Source organism: Malaclemys terrapin, chromosome 10 (assembly GCF_027887155.1).
Source record: "Malaclemys terrapin pileata isolate rMalTer1 chromosome 10, rMalTer1.hap1, whole genome shotgun sequence".
Classification (NCBI taxonomy): domain Eukaryota; kingdom Metazoa; phylum Chordata; order Testudines; family Emydidae; genus Malaclemys; species Malaclemys terrapin.
In genome coordinates, this window is record NC_071514.1 from 12,416,182 (window position 1) to 12,443,079 (window position 26,898).

General features: G+C 46.9%; 1 protein-coding gene and 1 pseudogene across 1 annotated transcript in view; one reads left to right on the forward strand and one right to left on the reverse strand.

The window, feature by feature from the left end:
* Positions 1-26,898, reverse strand: part of SLCO3A1 (solute carrier organic anion transporter family member 3A1) — a 215,388-nt gene that overhangs the window by 31,733 nt on the left and 156,757 nt on the right. Inside the window, exons 3-5 of the mRNA XM_054042741.1 lie at positions 23,512-23,610; positions 15,591-15,854; positions 75-239 (exon numbers count right to left, since the gene is read on the reverse strand). Of these exons, the coding sequence (XP_053898716.1) occupies positions 75-239; positions 15,591-15,854; positions 23,512-23,610 (528 nt within the window). The remainder of the gene's footprint in view (positions 1-74; positions 240-15,590; positions 15,855-23,511; positions 23,611-26,898) is intronic.
* LOC128844996 (U2 spliceosomal RNA) lies at positions 13,822-13,878 on the forward strand (annotated as a pseudogene).

Below are 26,898 nucleotides of genomic sequence, written 5' to 3' on the forward strand. Positions count from 1 at the left end.
AAGATCTTCATGTGGAAAGCCAACCTATTAGAGACAGCAGAGGGACTGGGTGGCCGGTTAATGTGGTTACTTACCCAAGAGCTGATTGGCTGATGAGGTGGTGAGGTTGAACTGCTGTTCCAGGTACTTCCCCAGGAAGGCTGCAAAGCCAGCGACCACAGCAATCTCCATGCAGGCAGCAAGTACGATGCAGGTGAAGACAGGATTGGCCAGCAAGTGCTTTGTTACTTTAGGTATCACTGCAACAGAGGAGAAAGAAGACATGGTTTCATGAAGGTTCTTCCCATGTGCTTCCCTAGAGGCATGAGATGCCTCTCTTCTCTTATGTGGGACAAATCCATGATTCAAGGGCAAATTCTACATCCTATGTAGAAAAGGGGTCAGGTCCATTTTGACTTATTGGAATTTAGCAACATCAGAGCAGAAAGGTTAGGCCACGTTGAACACTGATGCCATGAAAATCCTGACCAAGCACCAAATGGCACTCCAAACCAAGACCTATCACAAAGGGTGCTGGTTCCCACAACCAGGCGAGACCCCTTACAAGGAGCCAGCATCTCAAGAGATTTCCAGAGTCTATTGTTGAGCCACAATCCTGCTTCTGAAGTCCAGGAGGAAGAATTTTCAGCCCAGACCTGGGAAACTTTTAATTAAACACACTGAAAAGCCTCCAGTGACGAGCTGTTTAATGGCTTCATCCTTTGTAAGTCAACTTTTCTGCAGGACAAATGACCGACTGCCCCCCCGAAGTGGGACATCAATATGTAAAATCAGGACGTGATGATGCTGTGAAGTCACCTCACAGGACAGGGCATCACTTTATCTGCTAGCAGAATCCCATGTGAGAGAGAGAAAGAAAGAAGTGAATGTAATTTTGTGAGCAGTGCTGGTATGATGGCCCTGGAGACTGAGGTCAGTAGCTGGGCAAGCTTCTTCCTCACACCATCCTCCTCTCTATGCCTTCCCGGGTATGTCTACACTGAAATTGGGAGGTGCAATTGCAGCACATGTCGGCATATCCAAGGTAGCTTTGATCAAGGCAGCTCATTATAAAAAATGGTGTAGACGTAGCAGCCAGGATGGCAGTATGGGCTAGTTGTCTGAGTAAAATCCCATCACGGATCTTGGGTGCCTACTCAAGAGGTTAGTCTGTGCCGCTGCAAACTACTCTGCAATTTTTAGCGAGCTAGCTCAATCAGTGCTAGCTCGGGCACACACCTACCTGTGCTGTCCTGATTACAGTGTAGATATACCCATCTCGACCTGGAGGAACCTTCCTCCTGGGGCTGAGCGAGATGGGTCTCCAGAGCCCATTCGGTCCTTGATCTCTCTGCTGGGACAGCGAACTAGCGATAGCTGATTTTGCCAAGGTGCTTTAAAGTTCTTAGGTAAAACAGACCATGAGACTGGGAGCCTTGCCACACAAACAAACGTGGAGGTGTGGGACTGTGCACCCAATCAGCATTTTAATGACCTCGTGATGGGAAAAGGGGGGCCTCTGTTGCATTTTCTGTCTTCCTCCAAAAAACAAACTTTTTCTGCACTTTCCATCTTAACTTTGTGCAAAAACCTGCCAGCTTGGGGAGTGTCATGATATAGAGATAACAGTCCCTCTGACGAAATCCACTTCTAGCTACAGACGAACAGTGGTGCACTCCAAGTCCCCATCCCCTCACTGTTTGGCCATGGGCACGGAGCCCGAAAGGTGCAGAGATCAGGCAGAGGCAGCTGCTGCGGAGCCAGAAGGAGAAAGAATACTGAAGAAAGGGATCTGGGACTTATAGTGGGTCACACAGTAAATATGAGTCAGCGGTGTAACACTACTGCAAAAAACAAAACAAAACAAAACAAAAAAAGAAGCAGCAAACATCACTGTGGATGTAATAACAGGAATGTTGTAAGCAAGACACAAGAAGTAATTCTTCCACTCTCCTCAGCACTGATTAGGCCTCAACTGGAGTGTTGTGTCCAGTTCTGGGCACCACACTTGGCAAAAGAAGTGGACAAACTGGAGAAAGTCCATGAGAGAGAAACAAAAATGATTAAAGGTCTAGAAAACATGACCTACTAGGAAAGACTGAAAAAAATGGGTTTGTTTAGTCTGGAGAAGAAAAGACGGAGACAGGACATGGTAACAGTGTTCAAGTACGTAAAAGTTGTTACAAAGAGGAGGGTGATAAATTGTTTTCCTTAACCACTGAGGACAGGACAAGAAGCAATGGGCTTAAATTGCAGTAAGGGAGATTGAGGTTAGACATTAGGAAAAACTTCCTAATTGTCAGGGCTGGTTAAGCACTGGAACAAATTACCTAGGGAGGTTGTGGAATCTCCGTCATTGCTGGTTTTTAAGACTAGGGTAGACAAACACCTGTCAGGGATGATCTAGATAATACTTAGTCCTGCCTCACTGCAGGGGAGTGGACTAGATGACCTAACAAAGTCCATTCCAGTCCTACATTTCTATGATTCTTTCATTTCTTCTGTGGGGAAAAAATATTAAGAGTGCCCTCTGATTCCCCACTTCCTTCTCTATACCTCCATCTGCCTCCTTCCTTGTCCATCATTATTCCATCCAGTTCCCGCATTAGCCAGTGTGTGTCACAGGTACTCAGGTCAAAATACACCTTGAACTTTTTTCCCTCCTTTTTTATTTATTTTGCAAACTTCAGTAATAGGCAGAGGTAGATTTTAGCTGCTTTCATTTTTTTCTGTAGTATGGAGACTCTCTCTCTCTCTCATAAAAAGCAACAGAGGGTCCTGTGGCACCTTTAAGACTAACGGAAGTATTGGGAGCATAAGCTTTCGTGGGTAAGAACCTCACTTCTTCAGATGCAAGCAAGAAGTGAGGTTCTTACCCACGAAAGCTTATGCTCCCAATACTTCTGTTAGTCTTAAAGGTGCCACAGGACCCTCTGTTGCTTTTTACAGATTCAGACTAACACGGCTACCCCTCTGATACTCTCTCTCTCATACAAACTCGCAGCAGAGACTTGACAGCTGTGATGAACTGGGCTCCACCCTCCCGGACACATCCCACCAAATTCACTGACTGGGAACCTTGTACTAAACTGCAATGCACACACTGAGTGGTTAAATATGCTCACTCCATCCCCATAATCCCCTGGCCCCTCCCTCTTTATCCATGAAGGCCTGAGATCCCCTTGGCCCTGTTTCTCTATTTCCAATAAGCCAAACATGAGTTGGGGAGCAATTACCGTACAAAGGGAAATCTGGCTAATGAATCAGATAGCACATTTTCCACTTCAGCGAGCATTCTAATTATTCCAGAGATAAGACAGCTTGAACAGGATGGAATCGTAATACAGGCGAGAGCCTTGCTTTATCTTAATACCTGGTGACTAATTTTTCCCTGAATTAAATGTGAAAATCATTTAGTTTAAAAATTCTCTCTCTGAAGTGCTGGTGAAGCGTCAATGGGCCTTGTTTGCATTTTAAAATATTTTTCCCCTCATTCTGCTCTGCGTATTCGGCTCTGGCAGCCAACTGATTTCTCCAGTGCACACCTCTGTTTTCTCGCAGGTTTTTCCTTCTTTTTGCAAAATTTAATAGCACTGGGCAAATGCAGGGTCTTTGTTAACACTCTGCTTGGGCTCCATTGGTGAGACTATAATTAGCTCAATCTGGCCCTTTGCAAAGGGCTATTTCAGTTTCAAGTCCCTTTCATCACAACGGTTTTCCACGCTGCACAAAATCCTTGCTTCCTGAGGATTTACTGGACATAATGACTGTTCGGTGGAGACAGCATTTTTCAGATAAACAGAAAAAAATTTCAGTCTCACATCAGTTCCCAATGGCCACCCTGCCGTCTCATTCAGTCCTTTGGTGGCCATCTACTGAATTTGTCCTCTTAGCAGAACTTGGAGGAAGAAAACAAAGCTGAGCTCAGAGAGTCATATTTAATATGTTACCACCTATTGTGCCTCTGGAGTTCAATTAGTAAAATAGCAATGGATTCCTTAAGATGCTGGTTTGCTCCAGCTCAAAGGCAAAGACAGAAAAAAATCTGATAGTTTTTTTACAACAATAGCAGGATACCTTTTAAAGTGATGGAAAAATATAACTCAGAGAGTCATTTAGATACTCTACATGGCCAGTGCCAAAGATACCTTGCAGGACCAAGGGTGAAGGCTTTATCTTACACTGTACTGGCTTAGAGAGGGCCAAGATTATCACGCAATATCAATGATCTTGTACATCAGAGGCAGTCTGATCACTAGATAGGGGACTGGATGGAGAGGCAGGAGACCTGGGTTTATTCCCAGCACCACCACTGACTCATTGTATGATGTTCAGCAAATCACTCCACTTCTCTGTGCCTGTTGCCCATCCCACCCTTTGTTTAGTTAGGCCATGCGCTCTTTGCAGTCGGTACTGCCTATTATTGTTGGTCTATACCGTGCCTGATACAATAGAGATTAATATCAGTAGGAGTTACTGTAACATAAAATAGAAATAGTTCAAAAGAGCAGAGGACAGATATCGTGCAGCCTATGTCTTCTCATCAGTAAGGTCCACATCATTTCCTTTAATTTTGCACAGGAAAGAAAAATAAATTGGAAGCTTTCCATAGAAATATATCTCCTTTCATCACAGCTCTGCCATTTGCTCAGTTTGCCATCTGCTGCTGGCTAAGGTGCATCACTGCCTGGGGTGAAATACGTTTGGGAATGAAATTAAAAGTCGGCATGGAGTTTGAAATCCCCTACCGGGAGGGAGGAACAAATGTTGTGCTTGTGGCTGTCTAGAGTAGGGTGCACGAGTGAGCAGCTTGATGGAGAAGGACTAATCCATGCGTAAAGTTGGCTAAGTGTGTCCGTGTACTACTCTGTAGCTGACCCACAGTGGAAGCCACCTGTTACTGCTCCCAGCTAAGGCCTTGATTCAGAAAAGCACTTAAGTATGTGCTTAACTTTAACATATGGTTAAGACTGGTCAACTTTACTAGGACTTAAGCACATGCTTAAGGGCTTTGCTGAATAAGCACTGAGTTGTTTAGCTCACATGGTGGACAGTTGTACTTTGGAGTTACAGGCCTTAGTTTCAACTCCTACTGATAGCCAGGGAGGAGGGGTTTGTTGCATGCAAAATAGACAGCGAGTCGCAGAAGAGAATCTATCAGCCAGAGCAGATGCTGTGAAGGAAGAATCACACTGGGATACTCGAAGGGAGTAACTCATCAGTTCACGTCCCTACCGCTATCACCACGTACCGATACTATGGAAATAGATGTCACAAGAGAGATTTTTGCGATCATTGCAATATCTGTGTCTTTGATCTCCAGCACAGTCATAAATGCCTGAGTTTTGCCTCACGATGAAACATTTAATTCAAACTCTTAACAGAACAGAGCTTTCCACTTTCAGCCATTCGCTTCCCTCAGACCCCTCCCCTTCCTTTTCTTAACATCTCTGCCCGCTTGACTTCACTTCTATAATATTCTATACTCCTTCCAGAATCAACCACAAGGGGGCTGATTCTCAGAGGTACTGAGCAGCCCTGGCTCTAGTTGTGGTGGCATTATGGGAGCCTGACCCTTCTGACATTAAGGCCCTCAAAGTCATTGGCAAGGACTTTATTTCCAGTGAGTAGCTTTGATTTGCATCTAACCAGTGGAAAATACAGGGGGATAACCTCCTTATACCAGGTTTAGCTATTCTCCAGAAACAACAAACGACAATAATCGCATCAGTGTTTGAAATGAATTGTTTGGGACACTTATCATTGGGGGCCCTTTTTCCAGTGAGCGCATCTTACGGAGATGTGTTTTCAATTGACAGTAAAGACAGGAACATAGAAAACATTGGGGGAAAGGGGTTTAATAGCCCAGTCTTCCTACAAGAGTACAATGAGAAGAGGGTAAAATTAGATGTGAGCCTAAGACCCAATCCCAAGCAGTACACATCTTGTATCCGAATAGGAGACACAGGCAAAATATCAACCTGGCTGCAGGGTAAGGGAAGAAAAGGAGGCAAAGAAGATGAAGAAAACATCTCATGGAAAGAGACAGCTCATAAAAAAGAGAAGATGGAAGAAGCAGAAAGACATCAAAGATAATGAAATTTACTTTAATATACCAAACTGTACAAGGTCTTGAGTAAAATTAATATCACAAAGGGCATGAAGAAATCAGATGACACCATGTCAAATGGAATTCTTGTAAGAGAGATGGGCTCGAAGCAGCTACAAATATTCTTACATTGCCGTGCACTATGAAAAAGATCCCTGGTCCTTCTGGTCTATTATCCTGCCTCTGGCAGTGGCCTTTATTTGATTCTTCAGAGGAAGATGCAAACCTCCCTCACCCCTATAAACATACCTAGCCAACTGTGCAATACCACCTCATGGAGACAGATTCTCTTCCTGACCCCAGCTGCTGATCAGTTTATTATGCCCTGAAGCATGAGGTCTGTGAGCCCTTGTGAATTAATCATAGCGAGTGACATGCAGATGCTGGATTTGAGAATGGTGAGGAAAGAATTTGCAGATAGAGGTGATGTGCAGACAAAAGCTCAAGTCACCAGGAACTCTGCTACACGGATGAGAAGCATCAAAGCCTTCTTTGACATGCCCCTACCTAGTTCAAAGAGCTACAGCAAGCAACTAGGAACGTGACTTGGGCCCACGCTGCATCACTTGCATTTTTGTGCTGAGGAACTATGTCTAGATAATAGGCCTGGAGACTGTTCCCACTGCCCCTTTTCTCACTTGTCCAGAGCCACACAGAGAGGCAGTGTCGGAGCTGGAGCCAAGAGCCCTTACTCCCAGTCCTGTGCTTTAACCACCAGACCATGCTTCACATTTATCAAATATCAGAATAGCACCAAGCATTAAATCTTGAATGATCCTATAGTGTCAGTATAAGGGCAGTATAACTGTAATACCTCAATATTGAGGCATCCTGGGATAACCAGGGCAGGAAGCAGAAATACCAGGGCATAAGAAAAGTTCGTCTCATGGGATCTTTGACCCAGCCAAAACCAGGCAGTTCTGGGACTCTTACAAGAGAGCTTGATCGTGGTGCGATTGCCAGACCAAATTGGTTCACATCCCCATAAGCACCCAAACCTTTGGAGGCTTTTCCATGTCTAGACAGAATGATCAAATCTGTGGCACCATTTCCATGGTACCAGAATGCAAAGTGGTAAACCAAGGATTATAACTTGGATGCAGGATTAAGGGATCAGGCTCTGATTCTAACACATACACTGCAACTCCCCATCTCCCATTCCAGAAAATGACAAGGAGGTTAAAAAACCAATCTAATCCCATTAAAGTCAATAGCAAAACTCCCACTGAGTTCAGTAGGACTAGGCTTTGGCCCTTAGTCCCTGATTCATTGCCAGTGAAATTAATTGGAAAGATTCCCACTGACTTTTAAATGGATTTTTAGGGAGTACATATTATTTATATTACAGTAGAGCCCAATTGAGATCAGAGCCCCATTGTGCTAGGTGCTGTACAAACATATAGGAAGAGACATTCTTTGCCCCCAAAAGCTTCTATTCTCAATACCTACAGCAGCTTTTAACTCTCTTCCAGTATCACACCCCTCTTTAAACTGAAGAGCAGCCTGTGGAAGTTGTAGGTGTTCCTCACCCCACATGATCAGACCCAACCTGATTCATCTCTGATGCTGCTGCTCCGAAACAAGCCCTAAGGGCATAATAGTTCAAGCAGAGAAGCTGGAGAGTGGGATGGAATGAAAATGTTATTCAACAGATTATGCTCAGCAGAAGCAAGACATGCAGACTCCGAGTGCTAAACTCTGTTCTAATTTACTCCAGGGTGACTCCCAGAGGAACTTCATTGACACAACTGTTTTACATCAGCGTAAGTGAGAACAGAGTATGGCCCAGAATGTGATCGGTTATGCCCAAGAATACCTCTGATTTGGGGGATCCTTCCCTTTGCTTTACCATCGAGCCCAGACAGACAAATGCAAGAGGAAACGTGCTAGGTGAGAGTACATCTAGGAAGACAAATTGCAGGATGAAAACCAATCTCCCATTTAGCCTGCAGAACAAGGTCTCTCCAATCACCAGCTTCTCACAACAACATTAGGGCTGAAAGGCACAGCCCCTAATTAAGAAAAATGTAGCAGAACGCTAGCACGAGCTGGGGAAGGATGGAAAGGGCATTGACAGGAGAGAAGGATGGAGCGAATCACACTATCCATGGGCTAAGAAGTGATCGCAAGGGGCAAAGTGCAAGGAATCGCCCCAGAGAGAGCACACCCCCCACCACTGCTGCAGGTGGGATACACAGGCTGTTAGTTGAGTACAGGCACTCACCCAGCCCCCGCTCACCAAGGCATCTGAAAGTTTTCACTAATGATCAGTTAGTGCTTTGAAGCTGAAAACCACTGTGCATGCTAACTGTTAATTACCGTTATTACTATTATGTCCCACTGTGGCGTACAGCCCTTTAATTGCCTGGAACCCACCTGCGGGATCTGGGAGCCTCTTGCCAGCCAGCAGCTTTCTGTTCCCAAGGCAGAGTTTCCTGGGAAGTGGAACAAGGGAATTTGGCAGCTGTCACACTCAGGTATCCAGAAGCACAGCAAGGAAAGCTGTGAGGATGGCACTGGGCAAGGGAACAGGGTAGCTGTTCTGTGCAGACAAAAGCTCATATATAGGGGACTGTTGGTTATTTGCAGAAGGCGCTGCCAGTTGTCATTCACTTGCAATGGTAGAGTTAGGTGGCAATCTCGGGCCCAGATCAGATGGGGGGTACAGGTGAGGATTGAGGTACAGTGGCAGAGTTGTACACTGTCCCAGAGTTAGAATAGCAGCGTTAGAGGGGCAGATCAGGACTGAAGGTGCATCAGCAAAGCTGATCGGAGTGCCAAGCACTAGGATAGCAAGGGTCAAGGGATGCTGCAGGTCAGAAGGGAGGTGCATTCATAGAGCTGTATGTGGGGAGCTGAGGATTGGACTAGCAAGGGACACTCCAGATCAGGAATAACGTGCGCTGGCAGAGATGCCAGGGAAAGCCTGGGAAGCATCTGCCTATCCTTTCCCTGCTGTAAACCTCTGCTGTTAACTCTTCCCTTTCCTGCACTCTAAAACACATTCACGTTTAATGACAAAAGAAGACAGAGAGTGTAGTATCCCATTCTCAGGCGCAACAGTCTTAAGCCACCACCTGGATTGATCTAGAATACTCCAAACTAGGGGAAAGAAGGATGGGCCAGTGATTAAGTGCTTGTTAACCAGTGTTCAGTTCCCTGTTCCACCCCAGACTTCCTGACTGACCTTGGGCAAGTCACTTAAATCTCTCAGGTCCCTACCAACAAAATGGGCAGAACACCATTGCCCTACCTCAGAGCAGAGCTGTAAGGATAGAGACTATGAGATGTTCAGACACTGCAGTAAGGGGGGGCCATAGAAGGACCATAGATAGATAGAAACCCAGGTAGGAATCCACTCTGTGGCCCTCCCAGGATGTAAATTCTTTCCCACTAGAACCAGAACCCCAGGGTAACCTCTAATAGTCCATTACATAGAGTTTCATCCTTCCCACCTTGTGAGTAGGAGCAGAGTTCCTGGGTCACTCCCCTAGGCTGGCCAGGGCACAGCTCCGTTCAAGAAATGGGATTTGATGATGAAGCGTAATTTTGAGTTTTTTACTTCTGGAACCATGGATCAAATATATAAGTTAAGGCGTCAAATGACGTGACCCGAGTACCTCAGCCAGTGCTAGGTTCTTCAGGGAACAGGTACAACCCACACAAGTAATGACCAATTGCTTCCTCTCAGAAGCCGTGGGACAATTAACCTAGTTAGCTCTGGAACCAGATGAGCCTCCTGCAGTTCTTGGTCATCCTCTTATCACCTGCCCAGAACCGCTGGTTAAACCAGACGGCACAGCTCCCATTGAAGTTGGAGGGGTGGGAGGGGCCATCACTGTTTCCTTCCTTGAGGCCTGCTCCGAGGTGATGCTGTTCCATCAGAGACCGGAGAAAGCTGTGCTAGGAGCGGCTGTAGAGGCAGTGTGACGGCGAGGCAATTCTGCTGCCTTTGATTGCCACTTCTCCTTCTGTTGTGCAAAGGCACAGCTTTCGTTTCCGGTTTTAAACTCCTCTGAAGGGTGCGTCTCATCCCAGCATGAAAATACCCCTGGGGCGAGATGCCGCTGCCTCAGACAGGTTGGTCCCTCCCTCCCGTTTAGACCTTGGCAGAGATGTGAAAGGCATTTCCAAGGCTTTGAGCTGCTTGCTTTTATATGAGAGTCACAGCCCTTCTGTGCGCTAAGATTTGTAGAGAACCAGAAGTTTCAGCTGACTCCTACATCTTACGGTCTCCCAACAAAGCTTGCCAGGCTGCAGACTTTCCTTCCACACCCCTGACTAAAGCATGCTGGTGTCTGGTGTGAAGCACACTGCTGGAAACATCTATCTCAAAGTAACATGGCTCCTCAGTGTCCACTCACTTCTTAAGGGTGCAAGGTATGGAACAGACTGGAGAAAAGCATCCGAAAGAAGCTTCCATTGAACCCTGAAATTCATCCTTTGTATACAACATACACACATAACTCCCCCAGACAGACAACATTTGTCCACACAACAAACACACAAGCCCCTCGGGAGAGAGACAACACATACAAAACCCCATCCATCGACAGAAATGCACATGCACAAAAACACACACACAACCTCCCTACAAAATATGCACACAGAACCCCATGCAACCGGACACATATATACACCTGCATATTCACAAACAACCCCCAAACCTACCCAAAGATATATTACACAAATACACACACACACGCAACCTCCCTGAGCGCAGAGATGCACATCCACACAAATCCACATACACTTCCCCATGCAACCAGACACACATGGACATACACACCTGTCCTCCCCGACTCAGCTGCACAAATACATAAATACCACAACCCCATGCACCCAAAGACACAAACGCACACACACGCTAGCCCAGATATACCAATGGCCCCTACTTAAAAGGGATGGCACTTATTTTTCAACAAAATAAATGCCAACTGCTTAACACTCCCAAAAGTAATTCTAGTCCAATGGATTTCATAGAATCATAGAAATATAGGGCTGGAAGGGACTTCAAGAGGTCATCTAATCCAGCCCCCTGCACTGAGACAGGACCAAGTATACTGGCCTAGACTACCCGTGACAGGAGTTTGCCCAACCTGTTCTTAAAAATCTCCAGTGATGGGAAATCCACAGCCGCCCTTGGAGTCTATTCCGGTGCTTATAGTTAGAAAGTTTTTCTTAATATCTAACCTAAATCTCCCTGGCTGCAGAATAAGCCGATTGCTTCTAGTCCTACTGTTAGTGAACATGGAGAACAATTGATCACCATTCTCTTTATACCAGCCCTTAACATATTTGAAGACTGTTATTAGGTCCCTCCTCAGTCTTCTTTTCTCAAGACTAAACATGCCCAGGGTTTTTTTCCAAACATTTCCTGAGATCATTTTTTCTAAACCTTCTAGTTTTTTGTTGCTTTCTGCTGTACTCTCTCCAATTTGTCTATACTCTCTTAAAATGTGGCACCCAGAATTGGACACAGGCCTCACCTGCCAAGTAAAGCAGGATAATTACATCCCATGTCTTACATATGACATTCTTCCTAATATACCTTAGAATGATATTAGCCTTTGTATTAACTGCATCACATTGTTGACTCATATTCAAGTTTTGATCCACTACCTCCCCATTCTTTTCAGCAGTACCACCATCTAGACAGTTGTTCCCCATTTTGTAGTTGTACATTTGATTTTTCCTTCCTAAGTGTAGTACTTTGCACTTGTCTTTCTTGACTTTCATTTTATGATTTCAGACCCATTCTCCAATTTGTCCAGGTCGTCTTCAATTCTAATTCTGTCCTCCACAGTGCTTGCAACCCTCCTAGCTTGGTGCCATCAGCAAATGTTATGAGCATACTCGCCACTCCATTATCCAAGTCATTAATGAAAATATTGACTAGATCCAAGAGAACCCACTAGATTCATCCTCCCAGTGTGACAGCAAAGTCCTCTTTGAATATGTTTTTTCAACAGTTTTGCACTCACCTTACAGTAATTTCATTTCCCTAGTAGCAGCCGTGTTAGTCTGTATCCGCAAAAAGAACAGGAGTACTTGTGGCACCTTAGAGACTAATAAATTTGTTAGTCTCTAAGGTGCCACAAGTACTCCTGTTCATTTCCCTAGTTTCCTTATGAGAATGTCATGTGGGACTGTGTCAAAATCCTACTACAATCATGATACAGTCCATCTATATTTCCTCCCCCTTCCCCCCATCCACTAAGCCAATAACCATGTCAAAGAAGGAAATTAGGTTGGTTTGGCGTTCATGACCAATCCATGATGGCTATTCTTTATACCCCTATTGTCCTCAAGGTGCTTACAAACTGATTGCTTAATCATTTAAATAGAGACTGGGAATGGCTGAGCCATTACACACATTGAATCTATTTCCCCCATGTTAAGTATCCTCACAGCTTCTTGTCAAACTGTCTTAAATGGGCTATCTTGATTATCACTACAAACGTTTTTTTTCTCCTGCTGACAACAGCTCATCTTAATTAATTAGCCTATTAGTGTTGGTTGGGCAACTCCCACCTTTTCATGTTCTCTGTATGTATATATATCTCCTCACTATATGTTCTATTCTATGCATCCGATGAAGTGGGCTGTAGCCCACGAAAGCTTATGCTCAAATAAATTTGTTAGTCTGTAAGGTGCCACAAGTACTCCTGTTCTTTTTGCAGATACAGACTAACACGGCTGCTACTCTGAAAAGTATCTTTCCAGATATCGAAGTTAGGCTGATTGGTCTATAATTCCTTGGGTCCTCTTTTCCCCCCATTTTAAATATATATGCTTCCTTTGCCCTTCTCCAGTCATCTGGGTCCTCACCTGCCTTCCCTGAGCTCTCAAAGATAATCACTAATAGCTAGTTTCAGCTAGTTCCTCAAGTATCCTAGAGTGAATTTCATCAGTCCCTGGCAACTCAAATAATTCTAACTTATTTAAATATCCTTTAAGCTGTTCTTTCCCTATTTTGGCTTGAGTTCCTTCCCCTTTCTTGTTGATATTAATTGTGTTAGGTATCTGGTCATAATTTACCTTTGTAGTGAAGACTGAAGCAAAATAGGCATTAAACACCTTTGCCTTCTTGATGTTGTCTGTAACTAGCTCTCCTTCTTTGCTAAGTAGGGAACTTTCCTCTGTATTTCTCTTGTTGCCTTTTATGCCCCTTGCTCTGTATAACTCATTTTTTCACTTGGTCTTTTTAATTTTGTCTCTACATGCCTGCACTCTTCTTTTGTACTCATCCTTAGCAATTTGTCCATGTTTGCACTTTTTGTAGGATTCTTTTTTGATTTTCAGGTAATTAAAGAGCTGCTCATGGAGCAAATATTGGACTCTTACTATTCTTCCGAGCTTTCCTTTGCATCAGGACAGTTTGCTGTTGTGCCTTTAATATTGTCTCTGAGAAACTGCCAGCTCTCTTGAACTTCTTTTTCCCTCACATTTTTTTCCCGTGGGACCTTACCTACCAGTTCTCTGAGATCGTTAATGTCTGCTTTTTTGAAGTCTGTTATCTTTATTCTGCGGCTCTCTCTTTCCCTTTCTTAGAATCTTGACACCTATCATTTCATGATCTCTGTCAGTTAAGTTGCCTTCAATCTTCAGATTCGCAACCAATTCCTCCCTGTTAGTCAGAATCAAGTCTAAAATGGCTGTTTTGCGGTTTACTTCCTCCACCTTCTGAAACAAAAAGTTTCAATGGCGTTTGAAGGTATGTAGCTGTGGCGCAAACGTAGTATCTGTTCTTATCAGTTTAATATCTGATATGTTCTCAATGTGAGAATTTCCTTCCAAACACCCCTAATTATACTTTGCCATTGTTTGCAAGAAGTGTCTCCTCTCAAACATACAGAAGCGTACACACAGCCAGATTTATTCCTGGTCTGAGCCTATCGACTTCAGTGGAATGGTTTGTCCCGGTCCGCTTTCTATTGTAGTACTAACCAATCAGAACATCACCCTCTTCTGGAGTGCATTCTAGGGATACAAACACTATCTGGTGTAACTGGGCCCCTACAGCATACACATTACCTATGCTGCAAGGCAGTAATTCAACAAATAACTCAATAACGCAGTCTGCTCCACACCACGCTTGAGCAGAATTCCTTCCACTTGGTGCAGCAGGTAAATTGTGTTACATGTTACAATACACCAGTGTCTGAAATTGAGCAATGACCCAATTGGTCTGAACCTTTGCTGTCCGTCACGTAAATACAATGCTCAGATCCAAATATGGACATTCAGATGCTATAGTGCTGACAGCCATGGAATTATCTGGATGGATGGAACAAACGTGTCCACTGGCAGAAGGGACTGGCTGGTTGAACAGCCAATCTCCACCCATGGAACATTCCATTTCCAAATCCTTGCAGCTTGAAGGACTGGATAACAGCAAATTTTTGAATCCCCCTCCTCCCCCTTTTTGTTAAAATTTTTGAAATTTTCTGATCACAACTGACCTTCTCCTAAGGAGCAACAACATCCATTACTCAAATCGTTCTCTATTCAAAATCCGGCCAAGTTTCCTTACTCCCCTTCCCTCATTCACACCACGCACACCCCAATGAAGTTGGTAAGGGTTGCACAGGATTACGTGGTTTGGCCCTTGTTTATCAGGAAGCTTTAAGGGATAAGGAAACCAACTCTCTGCTGTGATGACAACGAGTGGGAGGTGACCAGATACCTTAGTAGAGCTGCCCTCTCACCTAAAGAACTCTGTAATACTACACATGTCCATGGTGTACACACACACACACACACACACACCTCAGCTGGTGTCACTTGACCTCCTTGGAGCTATTCTGATTTCCTCCAGCTGAAGATCTGGCCCAGGTTATTCTATTCTGACACGTGTTGGCTGTTTTATGCCCTAGCAAGGGTTCTGTTGATACTCTAGACTATTCTCTGGCCTTGCCCTTTCTAAAGGCTCCCTCCTAAACCTATTCTGCATTCTGGTATTTTGCTCTGTCGGTGCCCAGCGTTTGCTGTTTTACACTCAGGAGCATGGGATTCTGTTGGCCCTGCCATGGCTCCATCAAAAGGCAACTCCAAACCTCTTTGAATCAGCCATACTTGCTTTCTGCCCATCCCCACTGTGTGAGCCGCAGGCAGAGCCAAGCTACAAGACGATGAGGTTCTGGAGAGTAGAAACTCAAGTGTCTTGGAGAACTTCTGTCATCCACTGTTTTATTCCCTCCATTCTCCCCCCTCCCTTCCTTAGCCCCATTTTTGATGAACCCCAATGGCTTATTCTGGATTGCCCCATCTTGTAGTTTAAACCAAAGCCTTTCAAGTGGAACAATGCCACCCATTAAAATGAGTGCACTATCAGGGATAAGTAAAAGTGAGGGAAAGAAATTCCAACAGGGTTTTTTTTTGGGGGGGGGGGGGGGCGGGGAGGGGGCAGGTGGGGTAGCCAAAATCAGAGCCAAATTGTGAATCTAACCAACGATGAACCTGCTGTAGAAACGCAATAAGTTACAGGGAAGTTTGTCACCTCTCAGCTGCTGGAGGCAGGAGGCACTGTCCTCCCCTTCGAGTGAGTGCCGCAGGACCCCATTGCTTGGCTTGGGCCTCTCGTAGTCCCGTTCAGGGAGCATGGCTTGCTCGCTCTCCACCACGTGCTCCACCATGGGGGACAGGGACTGCGGGAATCCAAACATCAAGAGGGACGAGAAGAAAAGTAAGGCACCACACAGCAAGAAGCCTGCCCACCACGCGCCGATCCATCGAGGGTCATCGGGGGTGATATCCAGTTTACCTGCAACAGCAAAGCCACACATCAGTGATTCCAGTGGAGGGAGAGACACACAAAGGGTTAAAGACCCAAAGGGCTAAAGTCAACCCCAGGGTATCCCCACTGAGTAGCAATCTAGGTATAAAACAGACACAGAGAGATACTGCTTGGGGCAAGGAACCTGGCACCTTGGCTTGTACAACACCTAGCAGAATGGGGTCTTGATCCTGACTGGGACCTGTCGGTCATAGAACTGTGAGTTAATATTATTACTGATGAAGAGGGATGGAATGATCTGGATCACACGTTTTAGGGCTGAATCCTTCTGAAACTCAGAAAGGCCCCTTGGCTTTTCTGCGTGACACAAGCTTGCCGACTGGAAACAGCTAGCTGAAGTGACCGTTATCTATCAGTGGCAAGGGGTCGGAACAGCGATCTGCTCCATGACACTGCCCCAAGATCACTCACCCCTCCCCAATTACACACCCCTGCTCACACTACTGTTATTTGTAGGTGCTGCACAAACACACAGGAAACAAGCTCCCCGCTCAGCAGTTTTCTCATTGCAGGTTTCACGATCACTTTCAGATTTCACATGCGGTACAAAGCGACGGACGCCAAGTCTCGGAGGCACACAAGGGACGGAAAAGGAAGGAAACACCAAGAAAGGCAACTGGGAAGGAACCTGCCCTGCTCTTTTGCATTCCAGAAAGTTACGCCATTGCTCCTCGAGTGAAGAGACCTGTCGCTGGTGGCGGTGGGGTGGTGGCTCGCTGTGAATGGGGGAGCAGAGGGATAGGAGGGGGAGTCTCAGCTGTGGGGGGAAAGGAGGGGAGGAGAGGGGCTGGCTCCAGGCTGGGAAGACAGTTCCTATTGCCATTTCTATGGCAGTTCCTCTGCAGACAGTGCCCAGCACTCTGTGCTTCCCCTCCTGCACCCTGTGTGCCGATCCCCCCTGCCCAAGTGCTGGTCCCGTCCCCCACCCCTCCCCAGCAGCTGGCACTCATGCTCCCATCCCTCCCTCAGACCAGGCGTCTCCACAGGAATCCTGGTGGCCGCAGGGCAGGGAGAGGAGCGCTGACCCTACCTGCTCCCCAGTAGCCGGCCTGGTCTTGTGTGCCGAGACGGTTGCTCCAGGCCCTCCTCCTAGTCCCACCCCCACAACGCATGCATGCAGTAGAAACATAGCCGGGTCCCCCTCACCTCAGCGAGATATTGTGGGGGCGGAAAACATTGGGGGAGGGGGGGCTCCATACATCAGCCCTCCAACATTTCCATTGTGGGGGTTCTATCCCTCTCTGCCCCCCAATTCCGCTGCTCCCGCCTGTCATTGTGACCAGGCTGTGAAACCCGCTCCACTGTACGCACTGTCATCCACACCAGACTTGTTTGGGCCCCACCTCTCAGCAAAAGACTTCCCGAGCAGTTGGTTCAATCAGGTCTTGTATTACAACCTACACTCCCATGCACTTACTGATGTGGGCTCTCCAGTGTAGCAGAGAAAGGTCTAACATGATCTAGTGGCTGGAAGTTGAAGCTAGACAAATTCAGACTGGAAAAAAGGCGTAAATTTTTAATGGTGAGAGTAATTAATCATTGGGACAATTTACCAAGGGACATGGTGGAGTCTCCATCACTGACAATTTTTAAATCAAGATTGGATGTTTTTCTAAAAGATCTGCTTTGGGAATTATTTTGGGGGAAGTTCTCTGGCCTGTGTTGATGATGATCACAATGGTCCCTTCTGGCCTTAAAAAAACTGGCAAAAGATGAGAGGCAGCACAGTCCAATGGCTAGAGCTCTGGGCTGAGAGTCAGGAGATCTGGGTACTGTTTCTGAGGCTCTGTCACTGATCTGCTGAGGGATCGTGGCCCAATCACTTCATCTCCTCATGGCTCTGTTTCCCCTCCCATCTACTGTCTGTTTCGTCTATTTAAAGTGTAAGCTCTTCACGGCAGGGACTGGCTCTCACTCTGTTTGTACAGCACCTAGCACAATTGGGCTGATCTCAGGTGGGGCACCTAGGTGCTCTCATAACAAATCAAAATTAAATGGATGAATAAAGCACATTTAGTGATGCATCGGCCTTGCTCCTCCCTTTGGCATTTGCTCACTCACTTACTGCCCAAATTCAGTACCTGGCACTTGGTCTCCCAGGTGCCTGTGTGAATTAGTGAGGCTGGGCTGGACATCACCCAGTAACTTCTGAGCCCCTGGAATGTGTTACTCTGAGGCCCCTCAGCCACCCACATCCATAGGTCTCTCGGTGGGACAGCCTCCCTGGAGAGCTTCTTGCTCTGGTGAGCGTATGAGACCACCCCATGCCTGACTCTCACTCTGAATGTGCTTAGCGTGGCCATCCAGCTGAGTGCAGGGGAATGATAGGCACACTCTACTGAGCATGTATGGGAGCCTTTTTGCCTTGCTCCTCAGTTTCCCCTGTTATTCCAAGCCAGTAATAGGTCCGGCTTCACTGAAGGCCATGGCTGCAACCTGTTTCCTGGGTGAGATTACTAGACCAGGACGGGATGTCTTGGCTCCCAGTCTGTAACCCCCCCAAGCCCTCACCCCTGGCAATCAATCAGCACACACCAAAAAGCCCATCTGTAAAGCATGACAGTCATTTGGGGGAATAAAATCTGTGGCAGATGAGAAATTGTATTTCAGATGGAAACCATAACATTGTGTCCTCTGACTGAGGAGATCCCCTGGGAAAGCAAGGCCAATGTGTGTCTCAGCTCTCGGGAGCTCATTCTTGGTGGGGGTTTGCGCGCGTGTGCGGCTCGAATAACAATCTCCTCTGTGTGTCTTGTGTTATAGTCAATCTGAAAAGCTGTGTCTGAAGTGAAGTAATCAAGTTGTCTCTCAAGCGGAAAGGGAAGGAGACTCTTCAGTCCCAGGGGAAAATACTGTAGAGCTCGAAAATATTTTCATTTTTGAGGGACTGAATTCGTGCCCATTATTTCCCCCCTCCGAGATGCATTTCTTCAGCTCCTGGGAATGGTGCCAGATTGACAGCCAGGCCCTTCTGCATATTCCCCAGACAGGTGCAGCATGGGCAATGGAGCCACAATCTCTCCCCCTCACTGCTCTGTCACCGTGCCTGAGCCCTGGCCTTGGGATAAGAGCACCGTTCAGTCTCCTGGAACATTCATTTACTGGCCGCTGTGCTGAGACTGCAGGTCCAGCTGGGATGTGGACACCCTCATCCATCTGAAAATAGACATAGGCCGCCAGTTTGGTTTCCATACAGCAGACCTCCGAACAACCCTCAGCTGACAATAACAGGCGGTCACCAAGCACCCAGGCCAGACTAGAAAGCTCTCTATGGCCCTAATAATCGACTGAACCATACCATCCCTCCGGGTTTCCCAAAGATCATGGTCCAATGCCCTCATCAGCAGTGCCATAGTGGTACTAGGAACAGGCCATATTTGATTTTATTGTTCAGCAGTAAATGTGGTCATGTATACTCCAGAGTGGTTTACACTCAGTAATCTGATGCGTGCATGGTTAAAGGAGGGCTACTCTGTCTATGAGGCAGTATGGCTTAGTGGGCAGAGCACTGAACTGGAACTCAGGTAACTTAGGTTCTAATTCCTGATTCTTCCACTGGCCTGCTGGGTGACCCTGGGCAAGCCACTTCCCCCTCTCCATGCCTCAGTTTCCCCATCTGTAAAATGGGGGTGATGCTACTGACCTCCTTTGTAAAGTGGTTTGAGATCGACTGATGAAAAGCGCTATGTATTAGAAGAGCTAGGTATTATTATTATAGGGCCAAATTCATCATTGGTTTTACTCCACTGAAATCAATGGATTAAATGGGCCCACTCAATGTTTGAGCAAGGAGCCCCCTGGCAGGGAGGCTGGGCAGTCAGAGGCGCTGCCCAGTAAGTTATATTTACAGGTGGGCAAGCAGCACAAAGAAAGCCAGTGAGTGTTTGGTTTTCAGATGAATTTGTACATGCCCCTTGTGTCTGATAGAGCAAGACGCAGTGGCTGCTCCACACCTTTGAGCCAATTTTCATAGGCCAGTTCCGAGCCCTGCAAGGCAGCCTGACGGGATGTACAAAATTCCATATTTCTGGTGTTGTGATGTGTTGCGATGTCACAGAAGCGCAGCACGCTCCCAAAGGGGACAACATCCCTGAAGCAAGATGAGAGACGCTGATAGAGCCTGTTGGGATGTGGTGGAGTGGAGACATAGGCAAAGGCCTCTGAACAAGGCAGAGAAAAGTTCTGCAAAAGGGGAGAAGCCCCAGGTTTGTTATCTAGTCAAGCAGTCAGGAAAGCAGAGGAGAGGATTGGTTGGTTTATAGCACCCTCTGGTGGCAAAGGAATGACACTGGCAATGAACAAAGGATTCTGCTTTTTCATAGAATCCTAGAATATCAGGGTTGGAAGGGACCTCAGGAGGTCATCTAGTCCAACCCTCTGCTCAAAGCAGGACCAATCCCCAACTAAATCATCCCAGCCAGGGCTTTGTCAAGCCTGACCTTAAAAACCTCTAAGGAAGGAGATTCCACCACCTCCCTAGGTAACGCATTCCATTGCTTCACCACCCTCCTAGTGAAAAAGTTATTCCTAATATCCAACCTAAACCTCCCCCACTGCAACGTGAGACCATTACTCCTTGTTCTGTCATCTGCTACCACTGAGAACAGTCTAGATCCATCCTCTTTGGAACCCCCTTTCAGGTAATTGAAAGCAGCTATCAAATCCCCCCTCATTCTTCTCTTCTGCAGACTAAACAATCCCAGTTCCCTCAGCCTCTCCCCATAAGTCATGTGCTCCAGCCCCCTAATCATTTTTGTTGCCCTCCGCTGGACTCTTTCCAAGTTTTCCACATCCTTCTTGTAGTGTGGGGCTCAAAACTGGACACAGTACTCCAGATGAAGCCTCACCAATGTCGAATAGAGGGGAATGATCACGTCCCTCAATCTGCTGGCAATGCCCCTACTTATACAGCCCAAAATGCCGTTAGCCTTCTTGGCAACAAGGGCACACTGTCGACTCATATCCAGATTCTCGTCTACTGTAAGCCCTAGGTTTTTAAGTAATAACGTACCCATCCACCTACAAAATTTAAGCAGGACATAGAAGATACTTGCAAACGTTTTGACATTTGCACATAGGAGCTGCCACGTGGATAAGCCTATTGATCCAACTAAGATCCAGCCTCTGTCAGGGACCAGCACCCGACTTTCCTAATAGTCTGAGTTTGTGGAATGGCGAAAGATATTGCAAAGGCAAAACGTATTTTCCTCACCCCTTTTAATGTATTTTTTTCTTTTTTCCTCTTTTCCCCATGCAGGGGAAGTATGAGCTAGTGAAAACGGGGAATCAAGACTCCTTGGTCTCCTCCCCAATACTGTCTTACTGGGAAACCCAGGGCAAATGACCTATCGCATTGCATCCTTTTCCCCATTGGTCACATGGGGATAACAGCTCGGAGTCCCTGACCTACCTCCCCTGAAGTTTTATCTTTGGCTAATGGAATAAGGTGAGAGTATTATTACTGGTACGCTTTGTCACAAAAATGGGAATTCTTTTCCAATAAAAAACAAAATGAAACATTTCATTTCATTCTAAACCTCGGTGCAATTTTTTGATGAAATGATTCAAAATGAAAAGCGATCATTTCCAGTGAACTTGGAAATTTTCATTTTGTATTTTTCAGGCTTTTCCTCCCCTGTTCATAACCCCATCCCATTTTCCAATGGCAAGCAAGAACAAACCAAACAGAAACATTTTCATTGTGAATCATTTCATCAATAATTTTGGAAATTTTCAAATCCACAAACATTTTTCATGAAAAACGTCCCCTAATTCAAAAATATTTTTCACCAGCTCTAATTAAGACATTTTTCTGTTGCTAAGTTTTATCAGCATCCTGGCAGGAATTACTATTTGCTTTAGTGAGGGCTTTACCCCCATAATTAATACCAAGGTTCTATCAAGTCTTATCTATGAGCTTGCTTTCCACTCACAAGTAGGCCCATTGACTGAAGTTATTGCATTGGCTTCAATTGAATTACTCCCAGGCATAAAATTAAGTGTGTGCTAAGTCTTTACTGGATCAGGCTCTAAATAATAAATGATTTGAATTTCCTGTCTTGGATCATGAACATTTTTATTACCTATAACCGTATTGTTTCTTTCCTCTTCCCCTTTCAGAGGCATGCTGGGCTAATGGACAGTGTAACTCAGGGTTGGGCAAACTACGGCCCGTGGACCGGATCCGGCCTGTCAGGGCTTTGAATCCGGCCCGCAGGATTGCCACCCCCATGGCACCGTGGTCCTTGCGCTGCTCCCGGATGTCCAGCACCATGTCCCTGTGGCCCCTGGGTGGGGGGGGGCAGAGGGCTCTGCACGCTGCCCTCGCCTGCAGGCACTGCCCCCCGCAGCTCCCATTGGCCGGGAACGGGGAACCACGGTCAATGGGAGCTTCGGGGAAGGTACCCGTAGGTGAGGGCAGAGCACGGAGCCCTCTGTTCACCCCGCCCCCCAGGGGCTACAGGGACGTGGTGCTGATCGCTTCCGGGAGCGACACAGGGACAGGGCAAGCAGGGAGCCTGTCTTGGCTCCGGTGCGTGCCGCTGCCACCAAGGAGCCGCTCCAGGTAAGTGGCGCCGGGCTGGAGCCCGCACCCAGAACCTCTCCTGCACCCAACCCCCTGCCCTGAGACTCCTGCTGCACCCCGCACCCATCCTGCACCCCAATCCCCTGCGCTGAGCCCCTTCCTACACACCGCACCACCTCCCACACCCCAACTCCCTGCCCTGAGCCCCCTCCCGCACTCTGGACCCCTTCCACACATGCAATTTCCTCACCCAGATGTGGCCCTCGGGCCAAAAAGTTTGCCCACCCCTGGTGTAACTGGACTCTACTGACAAAAGGAATAATATCTCTAATAATAGAAGAGGAGACAGAAAGACAGATTGAGAGAGAAACATTCAGAATATCATTAACTGTGAAAAAATAAAGAACAGGGTTCAGGGAGGAGAGTCACATAGCAACTATCACCAAGAGAGGTAGCGCACAGAAAGCCCCAGAAACGTCCTTATTGATATGCCTCTACCCTAGGGTGACCAGACAGCAAATGTGAAAAATCGGGACAGGAGGCGTGTGTGTGTGTGTGTGTGTGGGGGGGGGGGGGGGGGGTAATAGGAGCCTATATAAGAAAAAGACCCAAAAATCAGGACTGTCCCTATAAAATCGGGGCATCTGGTCACCCTACTCTACCCTAGGCTGCAAAGACTTCCTGTAGTGGCAAAATGGGAGGTTTGTACTCCATGGCCTATATTGTCCTCAGTCCCTTGGTGCAGGCTGCATGCATGGGAGCTAGCTAGCACCAGCTGTGATGGTGGCATCTTGATGCGGACGTCGGTCTACTAAGAACTGGGCTGTGATCCCATCAGACTCATTTTTAACATAAGATTCCAAACCACCCCAGATGGGAACAACTTCCAGCCACTTCCAACTTCTTCTCCACTGGAATCGAGGTGAAAGGCTTTGAATCCCACCCAGCAGCTGAGTCTCACTCAAAAGGATCTCCTTGTGCCTTGTTATGCTCTAAGAGACTCAGCGAGAGGGGGCTTTATGGGTGAATCGCAACATCGTAGTCCTGCAATACATCGTTAATGCTCTTTAATAGCAACTCAGAGACAATTCGCCTTACTTGTGTCAATGAAGACAGCGTCCACATAGATTTTGGTACAGAAGGAGCCCAAGATAAATCCACAGGCTGGTCCAAATACCAGCATTGTAAACAGGATCCCTGCAAAGAAGCAGAAAACAACACAGGGAAATTAAACACAAAGCACAAATCGTTCATCACACATTGGGCCAAATCCAGGCCATACTTGACATCGAGTCAAGATTTGCTTCCAAAGAATATTGTAGAGCGGGGTTCTCAAACGTTTTTTTGCTGGGCCGCCCTTTGAAGGGGTCAGGCTGTGACACCCCTCCCCCCGCAAGTGATAGCAAATTACTGTACATAATCATAGGTGCATACTCATGGTATTGCCACCCTTATGTCTGCAGTGCTGCTGGTGGTGCTGCTGCCTTCAGAGCAGGGTGGCCAGAGAGTGGCAGCTGCTGTATCCCCCCCAACTCCTCTTTACCCCCAACGACATTGTTGTGATCTCGTGATGCCCCTACAATAGCCTTGTGACCCCCTTTTGGGTCGAGACCTCCAGTTTGAGAAACACTGTTGTAGAGCATGGAGATGTCATGCTGGTTGGACACTCGCTTTGAACACAAGGGCTCCCTCATAATGCTCTCTGCTCTGCCCCAGCTCCTCAGAGGAGAGGGATGGGTGGAGTTGAATGCCAGGAAGGATTTCTATAAACCTGAAGGGATGGTTTGTAAGTGAGACATTTTGGGGACCAACCTGACCAGGAAGAGGTTCTGTCACCTCCTGCCCTGTAATCTTGGTGCCTTTATGCTGGGCATCTTTGGTTCAGAGCCTTGACACCACTAGCCCCTCCACAAGCACAAAGTCTTATCCTGGCTCCCTCAGCCTAGTTACACTTTGCCAGTGACCCCAAGCCCTTCCGGTCCTGAGTCTCCCCAAACCCGTCCACGCCAAGTTCTTAACTAACGGATACTCGGACTTTTCCCTTCTGGTTCCTCAGCCCCCCAAGGTGTGAAACCAGCCCCCAGCCTGCTCGGACATGCACACTCCATACAGTTTGCATACCAGAGACCTCCTCGGGGTATAAATGAACAAAAAGCTGATTAAGCAGAAAACCCCCAGAGCCAAAGATGAAATCATGAGGGGAAGCAAACACATGCAAGTTACACAGAAAACAAACATCAAAATGGAACCTCAGGCTTTACACTTTTAAATTAGATGAAACCCCTGTTTTAATACAAGGTACCTATTGCCTTTGAACAGCGTCCCAGTGTAATGCCGACAGACCCCGGTCGTCAGTGGGCAGGATCGAACCGGGGATCTCTGGAGCTTAGTGCATGAGGCTCTACAGCATGAGCTAAAAGCCAACTTGCTGTTAGCAAAGGCTGTAGAGCAGAGTCATTTTATCTCTCTCTCTAAGTGGTCTCGGTGCCACTAGATGGAACAGAACACCACACCCAGGAGGCGTGTGGGTTACACCAGCAGACCTCGTAACTGCAAGGGCGATTAGTGTTTCCCAGACAGCTTCCCGTCTAGATGCTGTCCCTCAGTTTCTGGCTAGATTTCACTTCCAAACCCTTCCCTTTTAAAAGGGTTTGCAGTTCTCTCTCTGTGTGTCTCTCTCTCTCTTGCATGGTCACGGAGAGCAGGAGAAGTTCCCTCTTGACTTGATAGCCAGGGTGTCTCAATGTCTTCCCATTAACTGTAATGCCCCACCATTTGTCTTCTCCTTGGTGCTTAGAGCTAGTCTCATCTGGTTGGGGAGGCAGCCCCTCCCTGGCTGACTGCCCACCGCCGCATAGCACTAGCATTAGTGTAGCACTAATTAGGAGTACAGTTTTATATACACAGACAAATGCATGAACTCATGACCACAGTTTGTAAACATATCTCATAATGACCATTAAGTTCAGAACATTACAAGCTTTCATAAGAGACCTTACTCGGTATATTTTTTATGCACAACAACATTGTATATGAGCAGTTAATTCAATTGCTTATTATTTGGGGTTCAGACCCTGTTCTTCTGTTGGGGTGTCTGGACCCTGATTTCCATGGTAAGTGCATCAAATAGCTTAGTAGCCAATTGTGCCCAGGTCTCAACTGGTAGGGTCACTTCCCAGGATGCCTTGCTACGAGCACAAGCTAAAGCAGACAACTTTTTTCCCAGGGCAGATTCCATCAGAGAAATCCTCATCTGTGTCCAGCCAGGTTTAATACTGTCCATTTACCAGACAGGCCTGGGGCCAGCCTGTCCCTGACATATTGATCTGGTATAATAGATGGTGTAAATGTGCCTTTTCAGCTGTTGAAATGCTCCCTGAAAGTTGCAGCTCCCACCCTGCCACTCCACTGATGTGCCCCAGCATCACACTGTTCATGGGGGCGGGTGAAGGGGGTGTTGGCTTGACATGAGAGGAGCTGAATGGGGCTCATTCCCCCCTGGGGCCTGCAAGTTGCTATCTGAGTCCCAGTGCAGCTCCCCACCACCCTGCCTCTGCCTGCGCTCTGTATATCGAACTCACACTTCAGTTTGGCAGTGGGATACATCCCTTGTCCCCTCTGAGAAGCCATCCAGAGAAGCTGTCTGCCGCTGTCCTGACACCTTGGTGGATCGGTAACGCACTGGTTAACCGCAGCCTCCCAGCCCTTTAACCCGAAACATTATTTCATCCCGAAGCATTTTCTCATAGCGCAGTTCTCAGCAATCAGAGAAATGATCTGCACAGCTGGGGGCAGAGAGGAGCTGGAGAAAAGCAGCGGTCTGTTAATACCCATGAAGGAACACCAAGGCTACTGAAAAAAAACCCCACGTCCTCTGACGAAAGCCTGGCTGGGCAGAATGGAAGAGTTTGCCTGGCCAGAAATAACTTTGCCTGGGTTCGGAGCATATTAGTTCCTTCAAGAGTGCGACTTGACTTTAATAACTGATGCCACGGAGCAACCATTATCCCCTCCAGCGTCTCGCGTGCAAACAGAGCTCACCGATACAGGTACCGAAATCAAGACCAATACGGGGAGCGAGAAAGGGAGAGGCTGGGAGAAAAGAGAGGGTTTCTGAGGAGATATTTGTAAATGATGCAAGGGAGAGATGATGGCCTTGTGGTTAAAGCACCAGGCTGGGAGATCAGGATTCGATTCCCCTCTCCAGTGCAAACTATGGGTGTGACCTTGGGTAAGTCACTGATAGTAGGAATTTCAAAAGCCCGATGTGTGCCTAAATCCTATGGAAGGTCAACAGGACTTGTGCTCCTAAATCACTTGTGCTCCTTTGACACTCGAAGCCTTAATCTCTTTGTGCCCCTCTTCCCGCTCTGTAAAATGAGGATACGCCTCCTTTACTTCACATTGGTGAGGAAAGGGTACGTTCACTAATGTCTCTGAGGTGTTCAGACATTATGGTGTTGTGAGCCTCTTCGCGGCTCAAAC